This window comes from Natator depressus, chromosome 10, assembly GCF_965152275.1.
Source record: "Natator depressus isolate rNatDep1 chromosome 10, rNatDep2.hap1, whole genome shotgun sequence".
NCBI classification, from domain to species: domain Eukaryota; kingdom Metazoa; phylum Chordata; order Testudines; family Cheloniidae; genus Natator; species Natator depressus.
The window spans coordinates 31047925-31075167 of NC_134243.1; the positions used below are offsets into that span (position 1 = coordinate 31047925).

The 27243-nt window shown below is 48.6% G+C and overlaps 3 protein-coding genes across 4 annotated transcripts in view; 1 reads left to right on the forward strand and 2 right to left on the reverse strand.

Moving 5' to 3' along the window:
• Positions 1–2085: 2085 nt before the first annotated feature.
• On the reverse strand, positions 2086–10678 carry POLR3K (RNA polymerase III subunit K). Its single transcript, XM_074965616.1, has 3 exons — positions 10521–10678; positions 10135–10222; positions 2086–8605 (listed from the first exon to the last, which is right to left on the reverse strand). The coding sequence occupies exons 1-3, from the start codon at positions 10629–10631 to the stop codon at positions 8478–8480; spliced, it is 327 nt and encodes a 108-aa protein (XP_074821717.1). The 5' UTR covers positions 10632–10678; the 3' UTR covers positions 2086–8477.
• On the forward strand, positions 10671–26572 carry SNRNP25 (small nuclear ribonucleoprotein U11/U12 subunit 25). Its single transcript, XM_074965615.1, has 6 exons — positions 10671–10857; positions 11507–11597; positions 13062–13167; positions 13572–13646; positions 15926–15988; positions 19074–26572. The coding sequence occupies exons 1-5, from the start codon at positions 10741–10743 to the stop codon at positions 15978–15980; spliced, it is 444 nt and encodes a 147-aa protein (XP_074821716.1). The 5' UTR covers positions 10671–10740; the 3' UTR covers positions 15981–15988; positions 19074–26572.
• Positions 21166–27243, reverse strand: part of RHBDF1 (rhomboid 5 homolog 1) — a 111444-nt gene continuing 105366 nt past the window's right edge. Inside the window, exons 16-19 of one of the 2 annotated variants that reach the window (XM_074965613.1) lie at positions 25069–25144; positions 24196–24296; positions 23682–23835; positions 21166–21886 (exon numbers count right to left, since the gene is read on the reverse strand). In XM_074965613.1, the coding sequence (XP_074821714.1) occupies positions 21467–21886; positions 23682–23835; positions 24196–24296; positions 25069–25144 (751 nt within the window). In that variant the 3' untranslated portion in view covers positions 21166–21466. The remainder of the gene's footprint in view (positions 21887–23681; positions 23836–24195; positions 24297–25068; positions 25145–27243) is intronic. The other variant, XM_074965614.1, reaches the window with a different exon arrangement.

The window sequence follows — 27243 nt, forward strand, 5'->3', positions numbered from 1 at the left end:
AGCAGCAGGTCCGGCTCCTAGACGGGGGCAGGGCACGGGGCTCTGCACACTGCCCCGAGCACCGGCTTCGCACTCGCATCGGCAGTTTTCCGGCCAATGGAATCTGGGGGTGGGGGTGCCTGCGGGCGAGAGCCACTTGCGCGCCTCCACCTAGGAGCCGAACCTGCTGCTGGCTGCCTCGGGCACAGCGCAGTCCACGGTGCCGGGACAGGCGGGAAGCCTGCCTCTGCACCCCGGCTGCACTGCTGACCGGGAGCTGCTGGAGGTAAGCCTCGCACCCCCCAAACCCATGCCCCAATCTCCTGCCCCAGCCCTGAGCACCCCCCAAACCCAGATCCCCTTCCTGCACCCCAAACCCCTGCCCAAACCCAGAGCCCCCTCCAAACCCAGATTCCCCTCATCCCCTGCCCCACCCCAGAGCCCTGACCCCCTCCCACACCCCAACCTCCTGCCTGAGCCCCCTCCCACACCCTGAACCCCTCATTCCTGGCCCCAGCCCACACCCCCTAACCCTCTGCCCCAACCCTGAGCCCGTCCCATACCCCAAACCCCTCACCCCCAGCTCCATTGGGTTGTGGACATCAACAATTTTCTTCAACTGGGTCGCCAGAAAAAAAGTTTGAAAATCACTGATCTAGACAACTGGCTTGTTAAAGGCTGGTCCAAATGGCAAGGACAGAGCAGTGTTGCCCTGGTCCAGTCAACCTTCAGTGCTCTGGGACTGCTAATCAACACAGAAAAATCCCTTCTCTCCCTGGTCCAGAGGATAGAGTTTATAGGGGCTGTACTGGATTCCTCTCAAGCCAGGGCCTGCCTTCTGCACTCCAGGTTCCAGGCAATTAGGTGGTTATAGATTTGAAGGCTCACAACAGCACAAAACAGTTGGAGGCTTCTGGGTCACATGGCCTCTTGCACCTATGTAGTTCAATACGCCAGACTGCACCTCAGAACTCTGCAGGGCTGGTTGGCATCAGTCTGCTTGCCAAGATGCCATCAGTTATACATGGTGGTAAGAATGCCCTCCCATGTCCTCACCTCCCTAGATTGGCGGACAGATCCAGCCAATGTATGTGTAGGCATTCCATTTGCCTGCCCACAGCCAACTCTCATGCTAGTGACAGATGCTTGGCTCTGAGGTAGGGAGCCCACCTGGCTTCTCTACAAACGCAGGGTCTGTGGTTCTCAGAGGACTTAGCTTTACACATCAGTGTTAGAGAACTGAAAGCTGACAGACTGGCATGCCAAGTATGTATCACAGATCAGGGGAAGCAGCCTGTCCGTCCTCACAGACAACAGGGCAGCCATGTTTCACCTCAACAAGCAGGGAAGATGCCTGCTTTACTCCACTCTGTCAAGAAGCAACTCTACTTTGGGAGCTCAGTATTGCCAGTTCAATAGATCTTGAAGCATCTATCAGGCATACAGAACAACCTAGCAGAGCTCCTGAGCAATTTGTTTACATGGCACTGTGAGTGGTCTCTTCACCCGGATGTGGCCAGATTCATCTTCCACAGCAAAGTCTGGGGTGTGTACTTCTATCAATGTACTGCTTGTATCACTTGTGTTCTTATACAGAGCTCTACTTCTCCCCGCTGCAAGTCCCCTCCCAATGGAGCTATGCTGCAGGACCTAGGTTCCCCAGAATCAGACAAACACACACACACACTAACAGAGCGCGTCTGAGAGGACCGGGTTAGTCAGCACTCCCAAGTTCACCCCTTATATCTCCCTGGACTCAGTAGGCTGGGTTGAGCAGCATTTCCAGGCTGTCACCCTCGTAGGCCATGGGCACTGCACCGGAATAGAGAACAATGGAGCAGGCTGGGTTGAGCTGCACTTCCAGGCTGCCACCCTCATATGTCCCAGGTTCAGCACATCCCTGTCCCCACTTTCACGTTACAATTGTTCAGGTAGTAACCCATTCGATGAGCAAACCCCACCGGATTTTTGGGCACTGCAGGGATCTTTTAGCTTAGGTACGAGGAGTGTTGCTGCAGCGCGAATGAGGAAGCCAAAAACACCCAAAAGGGGGAGAGAAGCAACCAGCTTAACCATGAAAGTTATTTATTGCCAGGTAATAACCATACAAACAAAACAGTTGTAATATTAAATCTAGCTTAAATTTGATTATGAAAGTCAGGTTTAGAAAACTATAACTGACCACACAAGTCAAGGTCGGGCTATACCGAGAGAGAGAGCTGAGTTCTCACGACTCCATGAAGCTTGAATCGATCGGGGGTCCCAGGCGGTGGTAGCTGAGGGTCCAGAGTGCTGGGGACAGGCAGAGTCCCCAGCACGATCAGTCAGGAGATGCTGAAGTCCCAATAGAACTGATGCAGATTTTGGATCCAGGCATCAGAACGCTTACTTGAGCATGGGTAGGGGTTTTTGTAGAGAAACAATAATGGTTCAACGGAGAACACTAGATTTGTTTATGTGTAAACTGATAGCTCAAGGGAGCATCCCAAAGTTGTTTTGTTCAGGCCAGACACTGGGAGCTGATCATTTCTGGCTATGGGCAGTGTTCCTTGGAGGGCGCTCACAATGCAATTAGGGAGCTTCACTATTTTGGATACCAATAAAGGATTTATTACTAGAATTGGTCTGATAACTACTGAGCTGGGTGTGTGCAGTCGTGGGTTCATTAACATCTGGAGCAGAGATCCCCCATCATGCAGTGCTTCCCTGCTTTTCTGGTCCCAGAGTTCCATGCGGTTCTTGCCTTGGAATCTCTGTTCTCCATTCTGTATGATAATAGAGATGTTGCCTTGTCCCATCTTCGATGCAAATGAGGCTAGGGGAGTTGCCTTAATCCTGTCACCCTTGTCCCAGGGGCTTAGGTGGGTCTCCAACTGCCTTTTCATTGCTTTTTGTAAGTCTTTCTTCTGATCGGTTTTGGTTCAAGCAGAGGCTCAGAGGGGAGGTCTTTCATGAGTCAGACAGGCTGGGTACTGCGCCCTGGTTCCCCAAGAACACAGAGCTGATAAGTAACACCCTGGATCTCGGGACCTAGCACTGCATCAAAACCTGCTGAGCCTATGGCATAGATGCCCTCTCATTAGTCAGCTTCTCCTGCTGCCTGTGACAGCAAAGAGCACCATTCTAAGACTCCCTCACTTTGCAACCCTGATTCATCCCCAGAGCACATCCAGCCTGGGCCCTGATTGAGACAGGGGCCCTGTGGAAAATATAGCATGTGCTCAGGTGATTAGACCATCATAAGGCATAGGCACACAAGGACCAAATTAAGGCTGCACAAACCACCTTAATTCTGGCATTTCCTAACTTCTGAGTGCTCAACTTCGCAACTTTTATAATGTTTTAATGGAGTTTTGAGTGTAATATGAACTTATTGGCTCAACCATCACAGCAGCAAACCCCCCAGTAGCCCAGCAGATGGCATCCACCTTGCTTCCAGCACACTCCTGATTTCAGCCATCCCTTCCTTTGATTTGGGCTGGCCTTGTTTAACGCTGCAAACAGGTTACCTTATCAAAGCGCTGCAAGTTCCTCCGCTAGGAACACATTCATGCCTGCAGCCTTTGTCAAGTGTTTTGTCCAAGCTCACTATAGGGATCTGCTGTAATAAATGGACCTGTAAACTTCCCCTAATTGTGAGTTCAACTGTGACGAGTGAGTGAAAGGTTATAAAATATCACAGTAACCTATGTTATGGTGATGGAAAAAAGTGCAGAAAGGAGATAGAAAGAACGAATTAGTCCAAAGGGAGAGGCCTACTGATATAACTCAAGGACTGAGTTAACATCATGCTTGATAAACAAGAAAAGGACGGGATCAGCAATCAGAGAACCAAAATTGGTGTCAGGAATTAGGCCTAACTGGTGGACAAAATGAGAGGACAGGCTGTTCCGCCCATCACTCCATTTTGGGGTCCTTAAAGAAAGAGACTTCAGGAGAAAAAGGCTACAGGAGTGAGCTTCACCCTCACGGCTGTGACCCCCATCATCTCCTGGGACTGCAGACCTCCCAATCCTGAAAGATGTCCAGGAAGCCAGATGACCATCTCTACCTACCACGTCCGTCTGAATCCCCACTCCACTTTGTCTCACCCCAGGTATCCTTTTCCTTATCCACCTTTTCTGTTCTGTTTTCACTCTCTCTTCTTTTTCCATCTTGCTTAACCGGTCAAGACTGCATATTTTGTAACACTGCTGTAAGACTGTGACCAGAGAGTGGCAAAAAACAATGCCCTAAACTGTCTGATGCTAGTATGACTTTGCCAGGTCTCAGACCATGTGCCATGCCTATGTTCTTCCAGCAGTGAGGCTGCAAGTGAGAGTCAGATACAGACACTTCTAAGGTGCCACAAGTACTCCTTTTCTTTTTGCATTTTCAGTCTTTGCTGTTCTTTTCCTCTCCCTTTTAGGAAACAGGATCAGACTTTAACATCAACAGCAACAATGACAGTTCCAGCCTCTCTCTACTAACTACTAATCTTTTCCCCAAAAAGGACAGTTATTACCATCATTGGCAGTCTCTTAGATGGTATCAAACAAGTATTTTTTCCTTCTAAAAACTCTCTCCAGCTAAAGGGAAAGGGAATAAGGAACACTGTTAAAACAAAAACCTTATTCAATACTTTACATAGCAAACGTTGTAACCATTTTCTCTGTATCTTTAATAAAATGTTAAAAGGATTTTTAATGGTATGTTTGGCATGGCACAAAACAGGCTAAGGTCTCTGTATACCAAACCTTGTTTAAAACTGTTTAATGTTGGACAGTGACTGGGTTATGGTAACAGCTTTGGCCCATATATTCCGTGTAAACACATACAACAGATCCTACCTGACGCAGCTTGAACAATCTTGCAGCTTTCACTTAGCCTTTCTACCCATTATTTTGTTTGCTCCTTTGACATGAAATCTATTTGAAGGCAGAGAGTTGAGTCGACACAGCACTCCTCTCTGAGCGCTACGTGGCTGGGCTTCTCTGAATCTGGAGCATGGCTGGGCAGAGGGAGCAAAGCTGTGAGAGTGCTGCTTCTCCATGCCGAGGGCCCTACCAAATTCACGGCCATGAAAAATGTGTCATGCAACTCCCTCTACAATAACCCCACAGTGCTTTTTGGGTCAGGACCCCTACAATTACAACACTGTGAAATTTCAGATTTAAATAGCTGAAATCATGACATTTATGATTTTTAAATTCCTCTGACCGTGAAATTGACCAAAATGGACCCTGCATTTGGTAGGGCCCTAACCATGACATTACACATGGCAAACCTATGAGGATTCTCAGCAGATTGCTGCCGAAGTAAATTTTTCCTACTTTTTCCTCCTCCAGATCCTGAAGAGCTAGCACAGCTCTGGGAGAGGGAGTTAAATGTTATTCTACCTCATGTAACAGAACTGTAGACCAAGGTGCTTGCAAAGTCTTTATGGATCATCCATGAAATGGAAAAAGCACAGATGTGCTAATGCCAGTGCGAATGTGCAGAGCTAGCAATTAAAAAAAATCTTTGTACTTGTAACTTGGTCCCATCTGATGCGAGATCATTGAAAGATGAGTATGGAACTTATATGCTGCTTTCCCAAAGTCATTTTCTACAGCAGCATCTCAAATGTGCTACCTGTAGAATGTACCAACTGGTTACTGGCCAGGTATAACCTCACTCTCCTTGGCGCCACTTTCAAAACTAGTTGTGTGTGAAAGTGAAGCTCCAATGACAGAACCCCCAAAGTCGGGTGCCCCTTGCAGGTTCTCTTTCACGGCTGTAGATGGTTTTTCAGAGCACAGTTGTACCAAGAGATTTTTGCTCTGAATGTTCTGAAATACCTTGCAGCACCTTAATAAAAGCTTGCAGAAAAACCTCAGAGGGGGTTTAAAAACACCATAAAATTCACTTTTCCCAACTGATATAATTAAGGTGGTGACAGTATCAGAGAACTTTGGCTTGCATAAAATATTAATTAGTTTTAACATTAAGGTTCTAAGTAGAAACTAATGATAGTTTAAATATAGAAAATCCAACATGGCTTACCAAAATGGCGGAGATGGGGGATAATGCAGACAAATTTAAGTAGTGGAAAGTTCTAGCAAACAAGATGGCATCAGAGGGAGGAGCTCAGAAAAGTCTAGAATCCAAGATGGCATCAGGGGAGGAGCTTAGTTATCTAAAAATAGGATGATGTAAGAGGGGAAGAAGCAAGACAGGAAGTACAAATATGCTAATAAAAGGGGGAGAATCTAGACAGGAAGATGAAATATTCTAATATCTGGAAGCAGATTGGCTGAGCCAGACAAATTATATTAATGAGCTAACCTTGAGCGAGCAACCAGTATATAAGGCAGACAGCCAGCAGGCTGAGACTGTAGCAAGTTCGACATAGTGAATTCGACAGCAGACTGAGAAGAGCAAGAGTGGCAAGACACGACAGCACTACCTGGAAGATCAAGAAGTCTCAAAGATCATCAGCAGAATTCTAAGGTTGCCTTGGCAACGAACAACTGCCTGCTAGCAGCTACCTTGCCAGCAGCTCGAAGAGAGACCGCAACTGTAGAGACTACACTCCCTAAAACGAAGACAGATCCGAAGGACCTAAGACGATACAGAGGGAGTTTTGGATATAAGTGTAAGTCTGATCTTCTTTTCTACCTATCATTTAAGAATATATGGATCTGTCTATAAATAAAGCCAGATGCCTGTGCCTTGAGTGAGCTCTCCCCTACCCGTCCTGCAACCATTTGGCCAGCATTTGTAGGATGCTCAATTTGAAATGTTTAGTATTAAGTGTTAATGTTGATGCTAAATAAATGTTTAAATCTGTGAATACAGTAATGGTTTTTCATACGTGTATATAGAGGTCACATACACCATATTGTATTAAATACGGGGTTAAATTGTATCACTAAAACTAAAAGCCTTTGTGTATATGGGATCCCTATATGCATGTTTCATTGAAACTACTGTATTTCCTGTATGTGTTAGATATCCTATGTAGTCTTTTTATTTTGTTGCACTGCTTTATTGTACAATTCTTAAATGTAATTTAATATTGTGTACAATATTGTGTTGTATTAAATGCTATATCTTTTCTTGCCTTATTAAACCCACTGTAACTTCTATTTCTGTTAAATAAATAATTTTTGTTTTTGAAGAATTTCTGCTTGTGTGTCCATCCTTGAGCAGAAGGCTGTATCCGTGTCCTTTCAGGGGTTAGCAAGACTAGCTTGCTCTTGGGAGTGCTCTGCAGGTCAGAAACAAGCCCCCGGTAAAGCTCTGGCAATTCCTTTAGGGCGGGCCACAACCTTGTTACCCTTTTGTTAAATTAAAAGCACCATTGTAGGCTAACTTAATTGGCATCTAAATTTTAGGGTAACCCAGCGATGGGAAAAATTACATTACACTGCAGTTGTTTCTATTGAAAAGTCACCTGGTTACTTGACACTGAATAAATATGAGAAGGAGAACATCTGTCTATATTGAAATGGCACTAGTTTAACTTTAGTAAAACTACTGGACACTCTTAATTTGACTTAAAGCTGGCTTATATTAACTCCCTAAGGAATCAAAATACATCAATATGTTAGGTTTAAATCCTACTGTGTCAACACAGGGATTTGCACTGGTTTCACTAGTTGCTGGAGGTCTTTTTAAACACACCGTTAGTTAAATCAGTGCAACTTTGAACATAGACAAAGCCTGCGTTTTAAATAAGTCTGAAAAAAGCACTGTGGTATCCTTAGTGTCCAGCAGTCAGGTCCCTGGTTTTAGGTCTTATGAGACAGAAGCCACCTCCACTCACACACTGGCCTCACACCATCCAGGGACAGGAGTTAAATATTGAAACACAAAACTAAAATGACAATTCCTCTCCATCACTCTGATCATGCTCCTTGTATGCTGCATCTCTTTCCCCTCATCTTTCACCTGTCTTTTTTTTTCCCTTTCATTCATAAGCAATCTAGGGCAAGGGGACAGTCTTTGTCAGGTTTCTGTAGAGAGCATAGTACAACAGGGCCCCAGTCCTGTGAGTTCAGTACTGATCCAGGGGAAGCATCACCCACTGAAGCAATAGTACGACTTAAACATTTTATTTGTCTGTTTCCCATCTAGATACTGACCATTCCTGCCATTTCTTAGCCTGCAATCTTAGATCACAGCTGTGGTTAGTAATAAATGATAACTTAATGCATCACTATAAAAGAGCAGCGTTGTAGTGGGAACGGCTGAATAAATAGTTTTTTGCATATAATCTCTAAACAGAGGCAGTTCTTTGTTCTAACAATGTTTGCTATCAGGAAAATGTGCAGTGTACGCATAACATTCAGCCCCTGGACCATCAGATTATGGTGAATGCCTGCACGAGCAGCAGCCAGTGTTAATTTAACTTTATGCAACAGCTGGAACCAGAGACACTTATTTCCATGTTACCATCTTTCATAGAACCCAGCTGGAGAATTTTCAAACAAACAGCAAAAATGATACTGAAGAAATTGAATCTGAAGCAAAAATTAGTCCCTCCACCTGTGGCCGCACTGGGCATTGCAACACTTATAGAAGGTGGTCATGGGCTCATCAGCTGATCTGGTCTGAATCTGCATGAAGTAAGCACGCGGATGCTCACACTTGGGACACGGCTCTGCAAAAGAAACCAGAAGAAGAACTACAGTGAGTACAGCTCCCAGGGCTAGCAAAGCAATTCTTCATTCTGCCAGGGGAGCTCACTTCTAGAGCTGCTCTATCTGAAGGACTAGAATTCAGCCTTCCACAATCCATTCAAGAGCTATTTCAAAATGTCCACTGGCTCACTTTTTACATGATGGGAGAACTTAAAGGGCCTTCAGGGGTAGATCAGTAACTCTGGCCACTGTCCTTAAGAGCACTCCCTAATGCCAATGGATTTAACATGTTGGGGACTGTCTGGTTTCTAAGATACAGCAGGGCACTAATGCTGCTCTCATGGCCACTGAAAGGTAGGGCCAGAAGTCACTTCTTTCTCAGTCGAAAATCTTGCAGGGTACGGAGCAGATCCCAATGGGAGTAGGGAAATGGAAGCACAGAAATAGCAACAGCTCCATGCACATAAGCAGACCCAGAATATGCTGTTCAATATATATATAAATGATTTGGAAAAAGGGGTAAACAGTGAGGTAGCAAAATTTGCAGACGATACAAAATTAATTCCAAAGCACACTGCAAAGAGTTGTTATGAGTGCAAAGAGTGCAATGTTGTTAAATGCAAAGTAGTGCACATAATCCCAACAATACACACAATATTATGGGGTCTAAATTAGCTGTTATGATTCAAGAAAGAGATCTTGGGAATCATTGTGGATAGTTCTCTGAAAACATCTACTCAATGTGCAGTGGCAGTCAAAAAAGCAAACAGAACATTTGGAACCATTAAGAAAGGGATAGACAATATATAATACCACTATATAAATCCATGGTACACCCCCACCTTGAATACAGTGTGCAGTTCTGGTCACCCCATCTCAAAAAGATATATTAAAATTGGAAAAGAATAGCTAAGAGGGGATATCACAGAGGTCTAGAAAATCATGACTGATGTAGAGAAAGTGAATAAGGAAGTGTTATTTACTCTTCGTAACACAAGAACTAGGGGTCAACCAATGAAATTAATAGGCAGCAGGTTTAAAACAAAAGGGAGTGTTTTGTCACATAATGCACAGTCAACCTGGGAACTCATGACCCGAGGATGTTGCGAAGGCCAAAACTATAAAGGGGTTTCAAAAAAGAGTTAGGTTGATGGAGGACAGGTCCATCAATGGCTACTCGGCAAGGTGGGCAGGGGCACAGCCCCATGCTCTGAATGGCTCTAGCCTCTGACGGCCAGAAGCTGGAACTGGATGACAGGGGATGGATCACTTGATAACTGCCCTGTTCTGTTCACTCCTTCTGAAGCACCTGACATTGGCCACTATCAGAAGACAGGATCCTGGGCTAGATGGACCCTTGGTCTGACCTAATAGGGCCGCTCTTGTACTGGAGGGAGGCTGGGAGCCAGCCTGCCAGGAGCTGTTCCCTGGCTCAGCTTGTCCCTCACGCTCTGGCTTGGCCCCCCCGCCATGCCAGGAGGGCCCAGTGTCTCCCACAGCGGAGGGGCCAACCAGACATCACCAGCCAAGCCCCAAGGGCGACGCTCACCTGCCGTGGAGTCCACGTTCTCCCACGCCGCAGCGCCGCCCAGCACATCGTCCACCTCCTTCAGCTTCGGGTACTTCCGGCTGCTCACCTGGGGGGCACACTGGCCGTGAGGCTCCAGCCCAGACCCCCTCGGATTTCACCCAGGCGGCCTGGGGGGGAGGCGCCTCCGCCCATGGCATGAGTCCCGCCCACATCGGCCCCGCCCTGCCAGCGACTAGCTCCGCCCCCAGCAGACCCCCCCCTCAGGCCCATCCCACCAGGCTCTGATTGGTTGCTCTCCCCAGGAGGCGGGCTATAGGGGCTGGCAGTCCCCGCCCACCGAAGCACAGGCCTCGCCAGGGGAGGCGGCAGCAGGGGGCGCTGCCACCGGTGGGGGGGGGGATTACCTTGCGCGTGACGTTGCGCACGTAGGGACACGTGGTGCAGGCGAAGCGGTGGCATCTCGCGCCTTCCTCGGCCACCAGCACGTTCCCGCAGGCTGGGCAGAACAGCAGCATTTCCGCTTCCGGGTCACGTCACAGCCCCGCCTCTTCCCTTCTTCGGGTCACGGGAAGCCCCGCCCGCGCTCAGGCCCCGCCCTCCTGGCGAGCTGCGGGCGACGGGCCGATGGCGGAGCCGGGCCCCGAGGAGGAGGAGCTGGCGCACGCCGAGGTGCTCGAGCTGTTCCAGGAGGGGCTGGCCCGCCTCGTGCAGGACCCGCTGCTGTGCGACCTCCCCGTGCAGGTGCCGCTTCCCCGCCCCCCCGCGCCGAGCCCCGCCCCCCGCATTGTGCCGCGTCGCTGCAGCGCGGCCCCCGCTCTGGGGCGGTCACTGACCGGCCGCGAGCCGGACAGGTGCTGGGGGGCGTGTCCCGAGCCCGGGCGAGCTCCTCCCCCGCACGTGACTGCCGGGGTCAGCGCCCTGGAGCGTGGGGGTGGTTGGGTGCGGGCTGTGGGGTGCGCAGGGCCCTGGAAATTCGGTGGGAGGTGCAGAGCCCTGGAGAAAGGGGGGGTTGGGTTTCCGGCGTTGGGGGGCAGGGTCCTGGAGGAGCTCGGGGGTGCAGGTGGGTTCAGGGCATGGGCAGTCATGGGGGGCAGAGCCCTGGAGCATGGGTGGTGAGTGGGGGAGGAAGAGCCCTGGAAAAAGGGGGGCGGGAGGAAAAGCCGTGGAGGGGGGGATGAGGGGCAGGGCTGTGGAGGAGCTGGGGGTTGCGGATTGGCGGCAGGGTGTGGGAGGGGCAGAGCCTTTGGGGGCAGGAGGGGGAGGCTGGCAAGCGGCAGAGCCCCAAAGCTGCAGGTGTCAGATGCTTTGAGTCACACCTCTCAGAGCACTAACAGGGCTGTGGGGAGCAAGGTGCACCTGGTGGTTCATCTGCCTTTCGCTTTCTGGACAGGTCACCGTGGAGGAGATCAATTCTCAGATTGCGCTGGAGTATGGCCAAGCCATGACTGTGCGGGTGTGCAAGGCAGATGAAGAAGTGATGCGTAAGTCCCTGACATGCTTCTCCCCCCATCCCCGGCGCCGTAGGCTGACTGTCGGGGTTGTGTTGGGAGTCTCTCAGTGTATGTCTACACTGCAATAAAAAGGTCACAGCACTGAGTCTGAGTCCAGGTCAGTTGCTTCCGGCTTGCAGGGCTCAGGCTGTGGGGCTAAAAATTGCAGCAGAGACATTCGGGCTCAAACTGGAGCGTGGGCTCTGAGACCCACCCTTGTGCATGGGTGCCTCCACAGATGCCCATACTATGGGTCTTTTATTGCAGAGTAGACATATCATCTAAGATCACACTGACGGCCTGCCTTAGTTCACTGGCCAGATCTTTGACCTAAAGAGAAAGGAGGGGCTAAAGGCAGGAGAAGTGGGTCTGCTCCCATGTGCTACTTCAGGGGTTGTGTAGGGCCTGCCCCTCCATACATGTATTTGTTATGTTAAATGACACACAGACAGGGACAATGCTGAATGATCTCCCCTGCAAATCTCAGGCACAGCTTAGAGCTCTGGAGCATTGGTCAGTTAGAAGCAGGAGCGGGGGGGAGAGTGGTAGAGCTAGCTGGGGTAGTTGCTTGCAGTTAAGTGGCACTGGGCATGTGTGCAGCCTCCTACTGAAGCCAGGCTCAGGTGGAGTTGGATCTGGGGAGGACACTGAGACCAAAGTTCAGTTCCCACATCTTCTCTTGCCACTTGATCTAGTGGTGCCTATTCCACCGCGTAGCTCACTCTGAGGTGAACTTCCCCAGCCAGTGTAGGGGTGGCATTGATGGGCTCTGGGGAGGAATTCCATGCTTGGTGAAAAAAGGCTATCTGCCGGGGCTGGGTTTTGAATGGAACCAGAAGGTTGAGGAGTTGTTCTAGGAAATTCAACACTTAAGTATTGAGCCGGCTAGTAAGCCAGTGCGGTGGGTGCTGTGTCTGAGGTTGGGCAAGCCCTTCCACATGGCACCTTACCATGGTGATATTTTGTGAAGGGCACTAGATTGGTAAACTCCTTGTCATGCAGGGCTTTGAATACTGCCAGCAGGGTATCAGAGTGCTGTAGCTTAATGCCTTCTCACCAGGCTCATGCAGCCCAAACCATCTCCTGAGTCAGACACACAGGTTGGGGCCTAAAATGCTGTGATGCAATAAAGTAAAAAACTCCTGTGTGATAGTTGATAAAGCCAGGCAGACTCATCCCTACCTCACTTCTCACCAGCTGCCAAACTGGCTTTGTATCATACAGTTTCCAGCCCTGAGCCCATTCCCTGGGGTTACTGTGGCACAGGCTTTTGGATTGGAGCATTAAGGAAAGCCAGTCCTAGTGTTGCTCTTTATTCTCCACAAATAGCACAAAGCAACTCCACTTAAAGTGCAGCTTCCAAGAGGTGAGGGTGGGGTATGGGAGCTGGAGCTCTGCCTCCCTCCAGAATGCATCTCTGGGGCCATTGCCAGGTGACAGTCTTTTCCCTTTTAGCTGTAGTAGTGGTACAGAATGCCAGTGTCCTGGACCTGAAGAAAGCCATCCAGCGATATGTGCAGCTGAAGCAGGAGCGGGAAGGGGGCATACAGCACATCAGCTGGTGAGTTGGGGGCTCCCCAGAGGAAAGGGGGTGTTGTGGGCAGTCTGATGAACCTTTATACTACCATTTCTCCTACAACAAGGGGAGCATAAAGCAGCCACCCACACAATCCTATTCATTTCCTTTTGTCTCTGAGGCGTGTAAATCCTGGCCTTCATTTGTGTAGTCAAACCAAGAGACATAACTGCAGGTGGAGTCCGTTGTAAAGCACATGTGGGGCAGAAAGAGCATGAAGGCCCTAACTGCTCAGTCACTCCACTCTGGGCTGACCTGTGATAGCTGGGAACAGAGCGGTGGAAGGGCAGGCCACGTACAGAGCTGTTGTCATCCTTATTTTCTGATCCTTTGTGGCTTGCTGCTGTTCCTGCTGCCCTCTGTTAAGTCACAGAATTTTGCTTTTACAGGACCTATGTATGGAGAACATATCACTTAACCTTTGCTGGAGAGAAAATGACAGATGACAAAAAGAAGCTGCGAGAGTAAGTATCAGGATTTCTCTATCTTCACTGAGCCTGTTGGAACTAGGAGGAGGCCTGGTTTGATCGCTGTTGTCAGACTGCATGTGTGTAAAACGTTTGTGTGTACAGGGGCTGGTCTTGTCCCTTTGATTCTGGTTAGATTTTCCAATGGAAAGCTTGAGAAGTGTGACTGCATTGCCTCATGGAGTGCTCCCAGGGTGTGTTATGTCAGTGAACTAGCTGTATGTCTCTTCCTGACCTGGGCTCAGGCATGTGTTTTCTCCCTGGGGGAATCTGTGACCAATGAGATTGACCAACAGCCTCCTTAAAACTGTTTTTAGCTAACCACTGCAACAAAGCAATGAGAGAGAGGGAGATTTTCTAACAATAAACAGCCAACACACACATTGAGTCTCATCTAGTCTTACGGGTTTCAGAGTAGCAGCCATGTTAGTCTGTATCCACAAAAAGAACAGGAGGACTTGTAAGCACCTTAGAGACTAACAAATTTATTAAAGCATAAGCTTTCGTGGGCTACAGCCCACTTCATCGGATGCATAGAATGGAACATATAGTAAGGAGAGAGAGAGAGAGATCTTATAAGCTTATGCTCTAATATATTTGTTAGTTGCTAAGGTGCCACAAGTACTCCTGTTCTTTTTATCTAGTCTTACACTTTTCTGTGTGCTCAGTTAGACAGGCTTTCCTCTTCAGTTACAGGAACAAAACGGAAGCCACTTACATTCCTCTAGCTGGCCCAGAACCTCCTGTGTCTTTGGATTTCCCATTCGTGTTCCCTCTTGTTCACACTGTTCCCACAAAAGTGGGCTAGAGCCATTAAGGCTCCTTCTCTGGCTTGGTCTCAATGAACCTCAGTGGAAGTGATTTGGTGAGTATTAGTAAGGGGTTCTCTTAGAAAGCCCTCTCTCCAGAGGTTGGTCAGCTCCGCTATCCAGGGTGAAAGATCCAGCCCCACTTATGATACACCACTGACCGATCTAGATCCAACATTTATAATTATTATTAAAGGGACCCCCCCCCCCCCCCCCCCATGTCTCAGTACCTGTTTCTCACTCTCTGGGCTGCCCTCATAGTGTGCATGACTTCACGCTCTTGGGAGGGAGCTCAGCGGGGCGTGTGTATAACAGTACAATGTGTTGACTTGATGTTTCGAAGTCCGCAAACGTTGTAGATCAACAGAGCAGCCATGAGTCCTTTCTCCTGGTGAAAAGCTATTTCCCTGATTCGCAGTTACCAAGAGTAGGTTCTGCATTCCCCAGGCTATTGCTGTTTCCAGAGCACCAACCACAGGTATGCATGGTGCTTCTCAGATAAATATGACACTTTGCCCTGAGGGGCTCAGTTTAAATTAGCCTGACAACACACAGATGCCCACAGACCAAGGGAAAAAGAGGCAGGGGAAAGGGGGGTGTTGTTTTTCCTCAGGGAGCAGCGTGCATGTGTGGTGGTGATGGGGCTGGGAGGGCAGAAATTAGCTGGGACCAGGGGGTTAGTTGGTCTTTTTTCCCGTTGTGGTTTAATGGGCAGTGAGGCATCCAGGATAAGATGAGGACAGGGAGCAGACCAAGGACAGAACCCTGGCACTGGGGAGAGGAGCCGTGCCACTGGTTGAGAGGCTGAAGGGAGAGGTAGGGTGGGAGTCATGATAACACAGGAAGAGGGAGTGAAGAGTGGAAGACAGGCTCCTGGCCCTGCTTAGTGGTATGTCACTTGGGACCTAAGTAAGAAGTTTACAAGCCATCCCAGCTTCCCATACATATACTCAGTAACATGAGAAGAAGAGAGCAGCGCCAGCACCTGCTGCATTCTCTAGCTATTACAGACATTCTGGCACTGGGCACACTGGAGCCAGTCAGATTGGATGAAGAAAATTGGCAACCTCCATCCACAGACTGAAGGGGAAAGGCTTGTCTCCTAAATACAGTGTATGGATTTGTGGGTGCAAGAAATGCCTTTGCTACAAAAAGCCAACCCTCCCGTGCACGCATGATTCTCACACTGGGGACAGGATGAGAGAGAAGGAGGTGAATGTGATAGATGTTAGTCATGTCACTTAATGCATTGAATGACTGTAGGTCCTGACTTACTGCAGTGATGGGGTGAGAAGTTGGATAAATGGAATAGAATTCTCTGGTCACATGACTATTTGGCATCCTGCCAATAACACGGTGCCCATGTCTCTCCTTTAAAGCATGGACTCTACCAGGTGAGGAGGAGTCTGGGCTGGGGGCATATAAAAGTTTGTTCATGGACATATAACAGCATAAGTCTCTCTGCAGGTACGGCATCAGAAATCGGGATGAGGTCTGCTTTATAAAGAAACTTCGAAAGTGACCTGTAAGGTACGTCTTAAAGCTTCATGCACACATTCTGTAAGCCTATATCTTCATTAATCCAGGATCATAGTGCTCATGCTCATGGTGCCCAATGCTGCAACTCTCATCTGCTGGAGCGCTCCAGAGTTGTTGCTGTGTTCCAGTCACTTTCAGCCACTTGTCCTACTACAATTCCAGGTCTCAGTCACGTAGGCTGGAGTGAGGCCAAGTAGGCAGATGCCTCATCGTTAGGCACTGCGGCTGTGACTGATATCAATGGGGTTACCTCCCCCCAATAGTATTTTACAGCTAATAAATACAGCTCTCTGAAGGTTTCAGAGTAGCAGCCGTGTTAGTCTGTATTCGCAAAAAGGTGCCACAAGTCCTCCTTTTCTTTTTGCTTTCTGAAGGAGCACTTTAATTTATAGTGAACTATTAATTCAGTGCTTATATAAACCACATAGCAAGAACACAACTAAATCAACCTACACATTGAAAGCAGTGGAAACAACTGGTTCAGGTATTTAATAAATCACCTATTATCCTTGCAGTTCATGCGTTTGGTTAATGCTGATATGGTTAAAAAATGAGTTCTTGATGCATTTCCCAGATATCCTTAATTCTGAGCCACAAGATTATAGTAGAACAGCAGTTCTAGTTCAGCTGAGGTCAAGAGTCGCCTACTGTTTAAAACACACCTATTCTAAATACTCTAAAATCCACAGGGCGACTTGAATTGTTTGAAAGTTCTGTGCCTCGTGGAGACTGGTGCATTCAGGGTAGGGTTAGTGGTCCAAATTTGGGGTCATTTGAGGAAAGGGTCCCCTCCCTAAATATCAGCGGTTCACAAAAATAATCCAATTCTTTCTTTTTTTGCCCATACTTGGGGCTCAGACTTGCTTCTTTATAAAGCAGACCTCATCCTGATTTTTGATGCTGTACTTGAATAGAGAATTATGCTGTTCTATACAGGAACAAACATTTTTATATCACCCAAACTGGTGTTACCCCCCTGAGTGTTATCCCCTACCCATTTGGGGAATCAATATTGAAAAAATTACTGAGTAAAATACACTACTCCAAAGAGTAAAATGTGTAAGGGCAGCAATCCTAGGGCTCTTCTGAAACCCGAGAGTTTGCAGGCAGACTGTTGTCACAGTAACAGGGTGGCTCAAGGGGACATGCTGTGGTCATTGAACCTGAGCTGCACCCATGTAGTGAGAGTTTGAGCCCTTTCCTTGGCAGCTTTCAGAGAATGCATGTTGTGCACACTAGTTTTCCTCTACCTGCATTCTGCAGGGATCCTTTTGAAAGTTTGGCCCTGAGACCAAAATTTCTGGTTTAAGAGCAATATTGTCAAGGGCTCTAAAATCCACAAGTGGACTTGGTTTTACTTTAGAAGTACTGTCAAGGAAATTAGCATTAATTAAATACAGGGCAGGTGAAAGTCTCTAGTAAGCAATAAGGATAATGAAATCCTGATCCATGCCCTCCACCCTCTTCCTGTACAATGGGACTGAGTGTGATCAAAGAAAAGCAAGTGACTGGGCCATTTAGTCAAGGGGATCCTGATAAATAGCACACCTAACATGAGCTGCTGCTAACACTTTCAGATTCTTACAACTTGGGGGGGGGGGGGGGGGCAGAGATAGGAAATATGGGGGGTGGGAGGTGGTGTCAGAGCAGTGCCAGGAGGTGGGGGGTTCAAGCTGGGGGCTCTACCCTTTTGCCAACCTTTGATTCTTAGGGCTGTGCTCTGGCACAGTACTGAGGGGCCAGCCTACCCTTGGACAGCAGCCTTTACTAGTGTCAGGACCCATCCCAAATGCTGTTTTTGAAAACCCTGTTTGGTGACGAGAGCTTAGATCAAGAACTGGGATTCCAAAGATGTAATTATACTAATTTTTCTATGATCCCTTAATGAATAAGGGATTGTCCTCAGAGACTTTTGCCTTTTGGGTGCTCAGAGGCACTGACAGAATCATAAGGGAGGAAATTTGGCACCTTCTTGCAATTCTTCAGTCAAACAGAACCAGTGGAGGCCACTGGGGCAGAGGCTGACTCTTTCAGACCTTGAAACCAAAGTCTAAACAGATCCAGAGCTCTAGCTTCAAGGGCTTCCTTAAGCAAAGGGCGTTGCAGACAAATCTTCCCGTACTTGTGGGCACTAGGAGTGACCTTCTGACAGATCAGATACCCAAAAGGCAAGTGGCCTTCTCCCAGACACTTCAGGTACTGTACATGGTTGTCTGATACTGGGAATACAGCTGGCAGTAAGCACACCTTTTAAACCCCAGCTTTCTTTGCTTTTTTGGTTCCACCATACCCCAGAACCAGAGAGACACCCTAACTACTCACTAGGAGGGAACACTAAGTTTTTTGGAGGAAACTGGAGGAGATCACAGCTGTCCAGGCATGCAGTTGGAAGGAACTGAGGTGGGGCCGGCATTCTGCCCCCTTCTGTACCTCGGGGATACTGAGGGGCGGGGCAGTGGTGCTAGTAAAGGCACACAAGGTGGCGCAGTACCTATAAGTGGGAATATACAGTGCCACTTGAAGAACTAAACATTCTGTAAGGGCACAGTGCACCACTGGGCAACCTTAACTCTTTGTTAATGTAGTTAAAATGCTTTCAGCCACTATGAGTATTTTCAACAATGTAACAAGGGTACTGTGTGTGCTTACTAAACAGTTCTGATGTCTGGCTGGCATTTAAACTGGGGTGGCCAAAATTGTCAGTCTTGGTTGACTAAAGTTAAGCACCTGAATCCATATTCCTGCGTCTAATAACGTGAACTGGTTTTCTGAATGCCGGAGGAAGCAGCAGCACTGCACCACCAAGCTGCTCATCTAGGTGCCTAACTTTAGTTATCAAGTTACAAAATTTTGTTTTGTTTGCACGGTATTTTTTTCAAATGCCAAGCTCCTAGTAATTGATGTAGGAAATGTTGTGTCTGATACAGGATGCTTGATTGTCCTAAGGTAACTATAAAGAAAACACAGCAACATACACCACGCTGAGAGTGCCCAGCTGGTGCACAAGGTCGCTTGCCAGCCTGTGGGAATCATGGCAGCAGTAGCAATGTCTTGATTTCTCACTCTTTGGTTATAGCTCCAGGTGCAGCATTCCCTCTGCTGGAAAAGGACTCAGTCCAGGCCGTTACTGCAGCAGGACCAGCCTGCAGATTCAGCATCTTTCCAGAAGAGAAACTTGTGGCATTTCAGAGCAGAGCAGATGCAGGAGGTGATGAAAATTCTTGTATAGGTTAGTGTTTGAATGTGGTGGTTGCTTTTGCTGTGCCCTAGCTATGAAGGGCAAATGGTGCACACTGATGCCTTTCGGAGCCCTCTGAAGTTCTGTCTGTCAGAACTTGATGCCACCATTGGTACAACCAGAAAAAAAGGACTCAGACTAATAATTTATGCAGCTGTCTTGACCAGACTTTGGTCATGAAGCAATCCAGACCACAGAGAGGCAGAATTGAGCCTGAGCTACTGCAAGCTTAAAAAAAAATGGATATGGTAAAAGTGTGGAGCATTGCCTCTAAGAAGCCATAAATGGAGGCGTGAGGCCTTGAGCCCAGGAGATGGGAATCAGACCAACAGCAGCTAGAGAGCGTGCACACAGAGGACTGGCCTGTATGGAAAACCATGGCATTTGTTGCTTTTGTGCTGCCCTACCTCCAGGAGCTTGCTCCCTTGGTGAGACAGGCAGGATCTGATGGCCTTGGAACAAGGAACTGGCATCTATAAAACAAGATGACGACAGCTCCATGTTGCAGAACACCAGCCTGTGTGTGTTTTAAATAAATTTAATAAAAATGGTGTGATGGGTTTGAAGGAGGAGTGGAAGGTGTACAGGATCAGGGCCTATACTAGTCAATATTCATCCTGTTCCTATAGCTACTGAATCGCTACCCAGTCAACTGAGAATTTAAACATTTTGGAAGAATTCTCTGTGAAGGTTCCCACACAGTTGTGCCACCTTGCTAGAAAACCTCTAAAGTCCAGGATATCTCTGGTAGCATTCTGAAGTGTTTCCAGTTCCACACACAGAGCCAGTTAGAACTGCAGGGGCTCAGTGTGCAGGTGTCATTGGGTAGGGAGGAGGGTTTTAGGTTTATTAGGAACTGGGGAATCTTTTGGGGAAAGGAGGAGCTTATACAGGAAGGCTGGGCTCCACCTAAATGGAACCAGACTGCTGGTATGTAAAATTAAAAAGGTTGTAGAGGAGTTGTTAAACTAAGGGCTGGGGGATAGCCAACAGGTTCAGAGAGAGAAATCCCTTAGGGGAGGAACTGTTAACAAGGATGCTCTATAGCAGTGCTCCCCAAACTTTTCAGAGTCATACCGCCTCTTACCTCTGTTCCCTGGGCATGGGGGTTGGCCTGGGCCCCAGCTATGTCCCCCAAATAGTCATCCAAGCCCCACACTTTGGGGACCTCTGCTCTATAGCCTAGTAAAGAGGAGAGGACAGAATGTACAGATAGGAACGAAAGAGAAACAGGAAATTAAAAAGGGACCTATTTGGTCTCAAAAAAGTCCTAAAGCTCTTTTAATCAGTTGTGTCAACCTAACAAAAAAATAGAAATGCCCATGGCTGGTGATGGGACACAAGATGGGGAAGGCTCTGAGTTACCACAGAGAATTCTTTCCCAAGTCTCTGGCTGGTGAGTCTTGCCCACATACTCAGTGTTTAACTGATTGCCATATTTGGGGTCAGGAAGAATTTTTTTCTCTGAGTCAGATTGGCAGAGATCCTGGGTTTTGTACTACAAGCAAGTGGATACAGGGCAATTAAGGTGAAGGGAGCAAATAGGCATGGTTCACTACAAGTACAAGTGAGTCTAGCAAGAAGCAGCTCATGATACTTATCACACCGATTTCACATAAAGAGCCATCACTAGGCTCTTTATGACTTGTCCCACTGCCACAAAGGCTCAAGGGCTTAGCCTACAAAATGGTGAGCATGTACACTGCTATAGAGAATTCATTATGGCAACTGCTACAAAACAATAAAGTAGAATCATCCTGCTGGGACTGTGAAACCCTAAGACATGGAACCTAATGCTGCAGACAAAGGGAAAGGACGTGGCCAGTAGGTGCCGGAGACAAAGTGCTTAGGATAAAGCAAACAAATATAGCCATAGACTGTGCAGAATTGTTAACAGTAGCTAAAACGCTACCTTTCTATTTAATCACCACCTTAGCAGTAGTAAACAAATCTGGTTAAAAATGTAGTATTAAAGTAGTGTAATAAAAATATGGCAGCAGAAAAGGTTCAATAAATTGAACAAGGCACAATTGTTCTGTTTTCAGAAAATGTGCAAGTCTTCTGAGATAAGGCAAAATAGGTCTGCCAAGGGCTGACAAGACAGTTTAAATTAACCATGGTCAGGGTTAGATGTGTCACGGGATGAGGAGGTGTTGTCCATGTGGAACTGGCCCAGCAGCTGCAAAGACAATCCAACTCCAGGACCTGTTTGAGAAGCCAGTCTTCGCCTTTCAGTGGAGCTGTGCGTCTAGATCATATTTCTCACAGAACTTGTCTGTGAATGGAATACATGTGAGGAACTCACACCATTCACACTTGATCGGATAGAAATAGAACAGAATCACGAGTCCTGAGAAGAGTCCAATGAAGATGAGCTGGAACACTATAATCTGGCATCGCTTCCGATATAAATCAAATTTCCCAAAGCTAATGTAGGGCAGGAAGGCAAAGGACAAGAAGAGGCCACTGATGAATCCTGAAATGTGAGCAAAGTTATCAATCCAAGGCAGGAGGCCAAAGGCAAAGAGGAAGAGCACCACAGCCAACAGCTTGAAGAAGGCCCTCCATGGCCGTGCCAGGATCTGCCAGCTCTGGAAGAGTTCCACAAAGAGACAGGCCAGGATTCCAAACTGGGATCCTGCGGGGCCCACCTGCAGGAGGACGATGACACAGGTTACAGAGAGTGAGACCAAACCAACCCAGCTATTGATTGCTCCTGCCAGGTCTCAGCTTCACAGAGGTGTCTCTCTTGCTATCAGCCACTGGAATGCTCCATGTCAGTGACTCTGAGGAGCTGCCTCATTCTGAGTCAACAGCTAGCAGGGGAGCCATTTTCTACTGCGGGGGGAGGGGGAGAGTATCTGCATCAGGTCTTCTGCCAGTTTGATTCAGCCTTCACTCCTTGTAGGGTAGCATTCAAGCAACAAACATGCTATACAGCCCAAGCTAGATACCAGTATCCAGGGGTGAGGAATACAAGGTATCCTCTAGGCCAGTGATACTCAGGCCTCAGTGGTTCAGGAGCCAAAGTAGCTATCAACATTACCCAAAAGAGCCACAGTAGTGTGAATTCATTGTTTCATTTATTATAGTGCTATATATTCTCACAGCAGAATGACTGACCAAGTATATTATTATCAACTATCGTTGGTTAATAATATAGTAAAACATCCTGATGGTGTGATTTTAATTATTAATCAATCTAAGTTATTAACCAGTGTTTTAATGTCATCTGCTCCAAAGAGGCCTCAGGAGACATATTAAAGAAACACTTGCTGCTCGCGAGCCTCAGTCTGAGTATCACTGCTCTAGGCTCTACCATTCTTCTAAAATGCATCAGGACATCAGGTGGGAGCATGAGAGGACTTTGGCTGCTGGATACAGTGGGGTCTTAGAGGATGGGAGCAGGGAGGCAGGGTGAAGGTGTGAGGTGAGAGAGATGGAGGAAGGTGTGGGAGTAATATTGTATGTGCTTCTCCTGCTATGACAGTCTGTTTTAGTTGTTTGCCCCTTTTTCCCTGCCATGGGAACACTCAGCCTTTTAAGATCAGGGCCTGCCCATAGCCAACAGCCTAAAGGCAGTGACCATTTGTGGAAGAGTGCAGGCATATTGCTCCTACCTGCAGTACAAACATGCTCAAGATCATTTTCAGGGGTAAAGAGTGGGCCATGCCTGGCTGGGGAGGCCTGGTGGCAGTAGCAACTCCCATTGCTGGGATTCTGTTTAAGGCCAGTTCTACACTACGTCACTCAAGGGTATGAAAAATCCACAGCCCTGAGGGACCTAGTTATACCAACCTAACCCCCAGTGTAGACAGTACCGTGTCACCGGGAGATTCTCCCGTCAACAAAGCTACTGCCTCTCAGGGAGATGGAGAAGCTCTCCCATCGGCACAGAAGTATCTTCATTTAAGCGCTACAGCAGTGGTGCAACAGCTCTTGGACATTAGCTGTGGAGCTCTCAGTCTCTGGTCTGTCAGGGGCCTGGGCCCCTGCACTAGGCTAACTCAAGATGGGCCCCCTGTCATGCTGGGCCATCTCACTGCCTTCTCAGGACTGTGGACAGGGCCTGGCCTCATTCCTGTTTCTTGGGGCCATGTCCTGAAAGGGCAAGACCCTCAGAGGGTCCGGAGCGCTCTGGGGATTTTACTGCTCAGCAACTGGACCAGCTGGTCAGTGGCCAGTAGTGCAGCCCTCTGCCTCACAGGCCAGGGAGATGCAGAGATGGCCCATGACAAAAGTGGCAGTGGAGGCTGAAGTGCCAGGAGCTATCATCCCGCTCCTTATCCAAGTGGTGTCCACAAAGGAGGAGTTGGGCCACTCTGGGGTCCCCAGTCTGGGCTGTGCCTACAGAAGGTAACTGGAGGTGGGTGTGTTAGGGCTGGGTGATGTAGGATTCAGTGCTTCTAGCAGGTAACTGGGCCTGCTCGCCTGCCAGAGACCTACCTCTGCTCTGTAGGGCAGGAATATTGCACTGGCCAGGTTCCCAGTGATACCGCTGAGCAGGTAGATGATGGAGATGCGATGCCAGCCTGCCAGCTTTTCCAGGTCTCGCAGGATGGTCATCTGGAAACAGACTGAAACCAGGCAGTGCAGGATCCTACCAAATCAGGAGAACACCAGAGCTGAAGCAGCAGCTACGAAGGTCGTATGCAGTCCTGCTCTGTAATCCCTGCCCCAGGCTCACCCATGGCCTCTGGCCTGCCTCCCACATGAACTTCAGTCCATGGCCCCAGCGAGCACTTGGGCCAAGAACATGAAATATTGGTAACTTATTTGAGGTGCAGAGGAGACTGGCCCCCTGCTGAGCACTGCCTGTAACACACCCAAGCAGGGATAACCACTCCCCACCCCTTGCAGAGAGCCAATGAGCACCATGCCCAGGTATCCCACACACACAGACACACCCCCCTCGCCATGACAGTGGCAGACACTGGTTTGTTTTTGCAGTGAGACTTACCCAGCGTGGAGGAAGAGGGAGAGCCAGAGGCGGTAGAACTGGTCAGGAATCTCTGGGTTTAGGAAGGGCAGGAGGCCACAGACATCATCCATGCAGTGCACCTAATAGAGAGCAAGGTCAGCTGGAAGCCAGGAGAGTCTATGTCAGGCTAGAGTATGCTGCCCCCTCCTGCCACACAAAGGTATTGCTCTGCCTGTCTCGTCGTAATGTGCCTAGTGCCACAGAATCTAGGCACCTCTGCACCTGCGTGACTGCCCCCTACAGGAAGATATGCATCTTCCCCCTGCTCACATGGGGGAGCCCACTCACCTGACTTCCTGTCAGTAGGGGAGCCTCCATATGGGTATTGGTGCTCTGTGCACCTGCCCTAAGTTACTCCCTGCAACTCTCCAGTTACCCTCCTCCGCCCACAGAGCAGGGAAGTCATATTCTCCCCTCTTCATGGAGAGGAAGCAAAAAGACCACAAAGCACATCATGAGCAGAACTAGAACCAGAGTTCTGGTACCTCAGTTCCCACCCCCACCCTCATTCCTGAATCCCTGCAGGGCTAGGGGGCTGCCTGGAGCACAAATCCTGCACTGGTCTCCAGAGAGGGAAGAGTTGCCTTTTCTAACCTGTTTGTGGCTCAGAGCCGGGCCTGACCACCCACCCCCATTTGAATAAAGGCAGGAGAGCTCTGCGGGCAGTGCCGCCTCACATGGGGCCCGCTGTGGGGCACAGCAAGGGGCTCCCAAGCGAAGGGAAGGAAAGCTGCAAAATCTTGCCCAAATCTCACCACGCCACTTGGAGGAGACGGGGGAGAGGGAAAGAGAAGAGTGAGGGGAGGGAGGAGAGAGTGGCCATGAGAACCTGCCCTGCAGCCTTGGCCGTACCTGGGAGCAGAGCGTTGCCTCCTCATGGAAATAGCCCCGCATGAAATCACAATACTCTCGGGATGTTATTTCACACCTGGGGAGGGAAACAGCAAGATTCATTTGTGCTATTAATAGCACCTGCTGCCCTCTTGGAGCCAGTCATGCTCTGCAGGCTTCAGACCCCCTCATACCCTGAGTCCAGGCCCCAAAATTGGCACCACACTGTACAGGATTCAGAGATGTGCTTCCCCAGCACTGCTGTAGCCTCTCCCTGCCAGGGGCATTTGTGCCATCCTTTCTGTGTGTGGTGATGTCCTTTCTGCCATTGTGTGTGGTGATGTCCCCATTAGAGCCAGGGAACCACTCTGAACAATCCACCCAGCAAACGGAGCCCTCACCAATATCCTCCCAAAACACACCCTGAGTCACCTTTGGCACCTCAGTAAATCCCGGCTCAAAGTCACCACCATGTCTCACCCAGCAAGGGGTCACCGCCCAACAGCCTAATGCCCTGGGTAGTCCTGAGGAAGCACAGGAGCTGGCTTGTGCTGCCCTTCCCCTTTCTGTCTAGGACCCTTGCCTGTAAACCCTTTTGGTGCAGAGACCAGGTCTTCCCTTCTTTCTGGGAGGTGCTCATCATGCTTCAGGGCACTCTTGGGCTTGGTGTACCCTGAACATCAGCCTCCAGTCTAGCTGCACAGCTCTAGCATAGACACAATTTACACTTGTGCAAATCCCATCAAATGTGTGAATCATGTCTATATTAGTAGTTGCACTGCTACACCAACAGCTATGCAGCCCGTGTAGACAAGGCTGTACAAGAAGGCATTGATTTCTATTGGGATTTTGTTCCATGAGTCAGATTGGAACCAAGAACTAAGGATCTCCCTGAAGGAATAATAACCCTAGTCCATTGACTTCCTAGCTAAAGGAGTGGCAGACAGTGAGTCTGCCACAATCTTGAGGGTCTCTAAATCTAAGTACTACAGCATCCATTGCAGGACTTTCTTACACTGTGAGAAACTTGAGGCAGGGACTGTGTCTGCCTCTATATGTGTACAGTGCCTAACACACGGATCCTGATCAGTTCTCTGGGCACCACCACCATGTGATTATGCTGGAAGGTGCTAATGGCTGCCAACAAATTGGTCTATAGAAAAATCACAGAAGGAGCAATTAAATAACCCTTTATGTAGTGATAACTGGAAACAAGAAGCTACAGCCCAAGGACACAATTAAGCAATGTGGTCTCAGGGTTTCCCTAGCAGTGATTGCAAATATAGGGGCTGAGGGATTGATTGGTTGCAGCTGTGTGTTCGTGCGCAAAAGGAGAAAGCCAGAAAAACTAGTGTAGCCCTGAAGGAGATCACAGACAGCTTCTCAGGGCACAGGACTCACTGGAGAGGCAGACTTTCAACTTGTGAGCAAGGAACTTTTGTTATTTGTTCCTCCTATGTTCCAGGGAACAGGACTCTGTGTCTATTCTTTGTAAATAAACAGGATCGCACGAAAGAAATAGCTGACTCTTATAATCAATTTCCCCTCCTAATGGAACAACCCCACAAGACCCCAATTATTGGCTATCTATATTGGCCAAAGGGGCACCTGTATAAAGAGCAAGAAGTTCCTCTTGCTGAAAGCCAGCCAGACCACCACACTCATGGTTTGCAGCACTGATTGATTCCCTGTCCATTATTATCTAACCTCTACTGACAGCTCCTCGCCCTGCCTGAGGATCTGGCCAGCCAGGGTATCTGGGACTATAGCAGCTGCTAATCATTCCTCCTGCCAGGAAGGACAGGCACCCGGACTGACTGTGACCCTGTCATTACATATGAGCCAATCCCAGGAGCATGTCTCCCCTCCTGCTTAAGAGACCCCCAGCACAGGACTCTCCCCTCCATCACTGTAACTTGCCCCTCTCTGGTCTGCCCGCTTCTCCCTGCTCCCCCCATCCCTCCAAAATGCCTTCCCTGTCCCCCTGGCCACATCAGCACCCGTTGCTTACCACATCAAATTCAAGCACCCAGCCCTCACTATAGAACCTGCCATCTCTGCTCTTTTTCCCCAGCTCCCCTCCCAACACGCTTTCCTTTCTGCTCCTCGTACACTCTGCTTTGTACGCTGGCTCGTGCTGCTCCTGCGTCTGGCACAGCCTCCCTAACGTCACTACCAAGTGCCTTCCATCCTCCG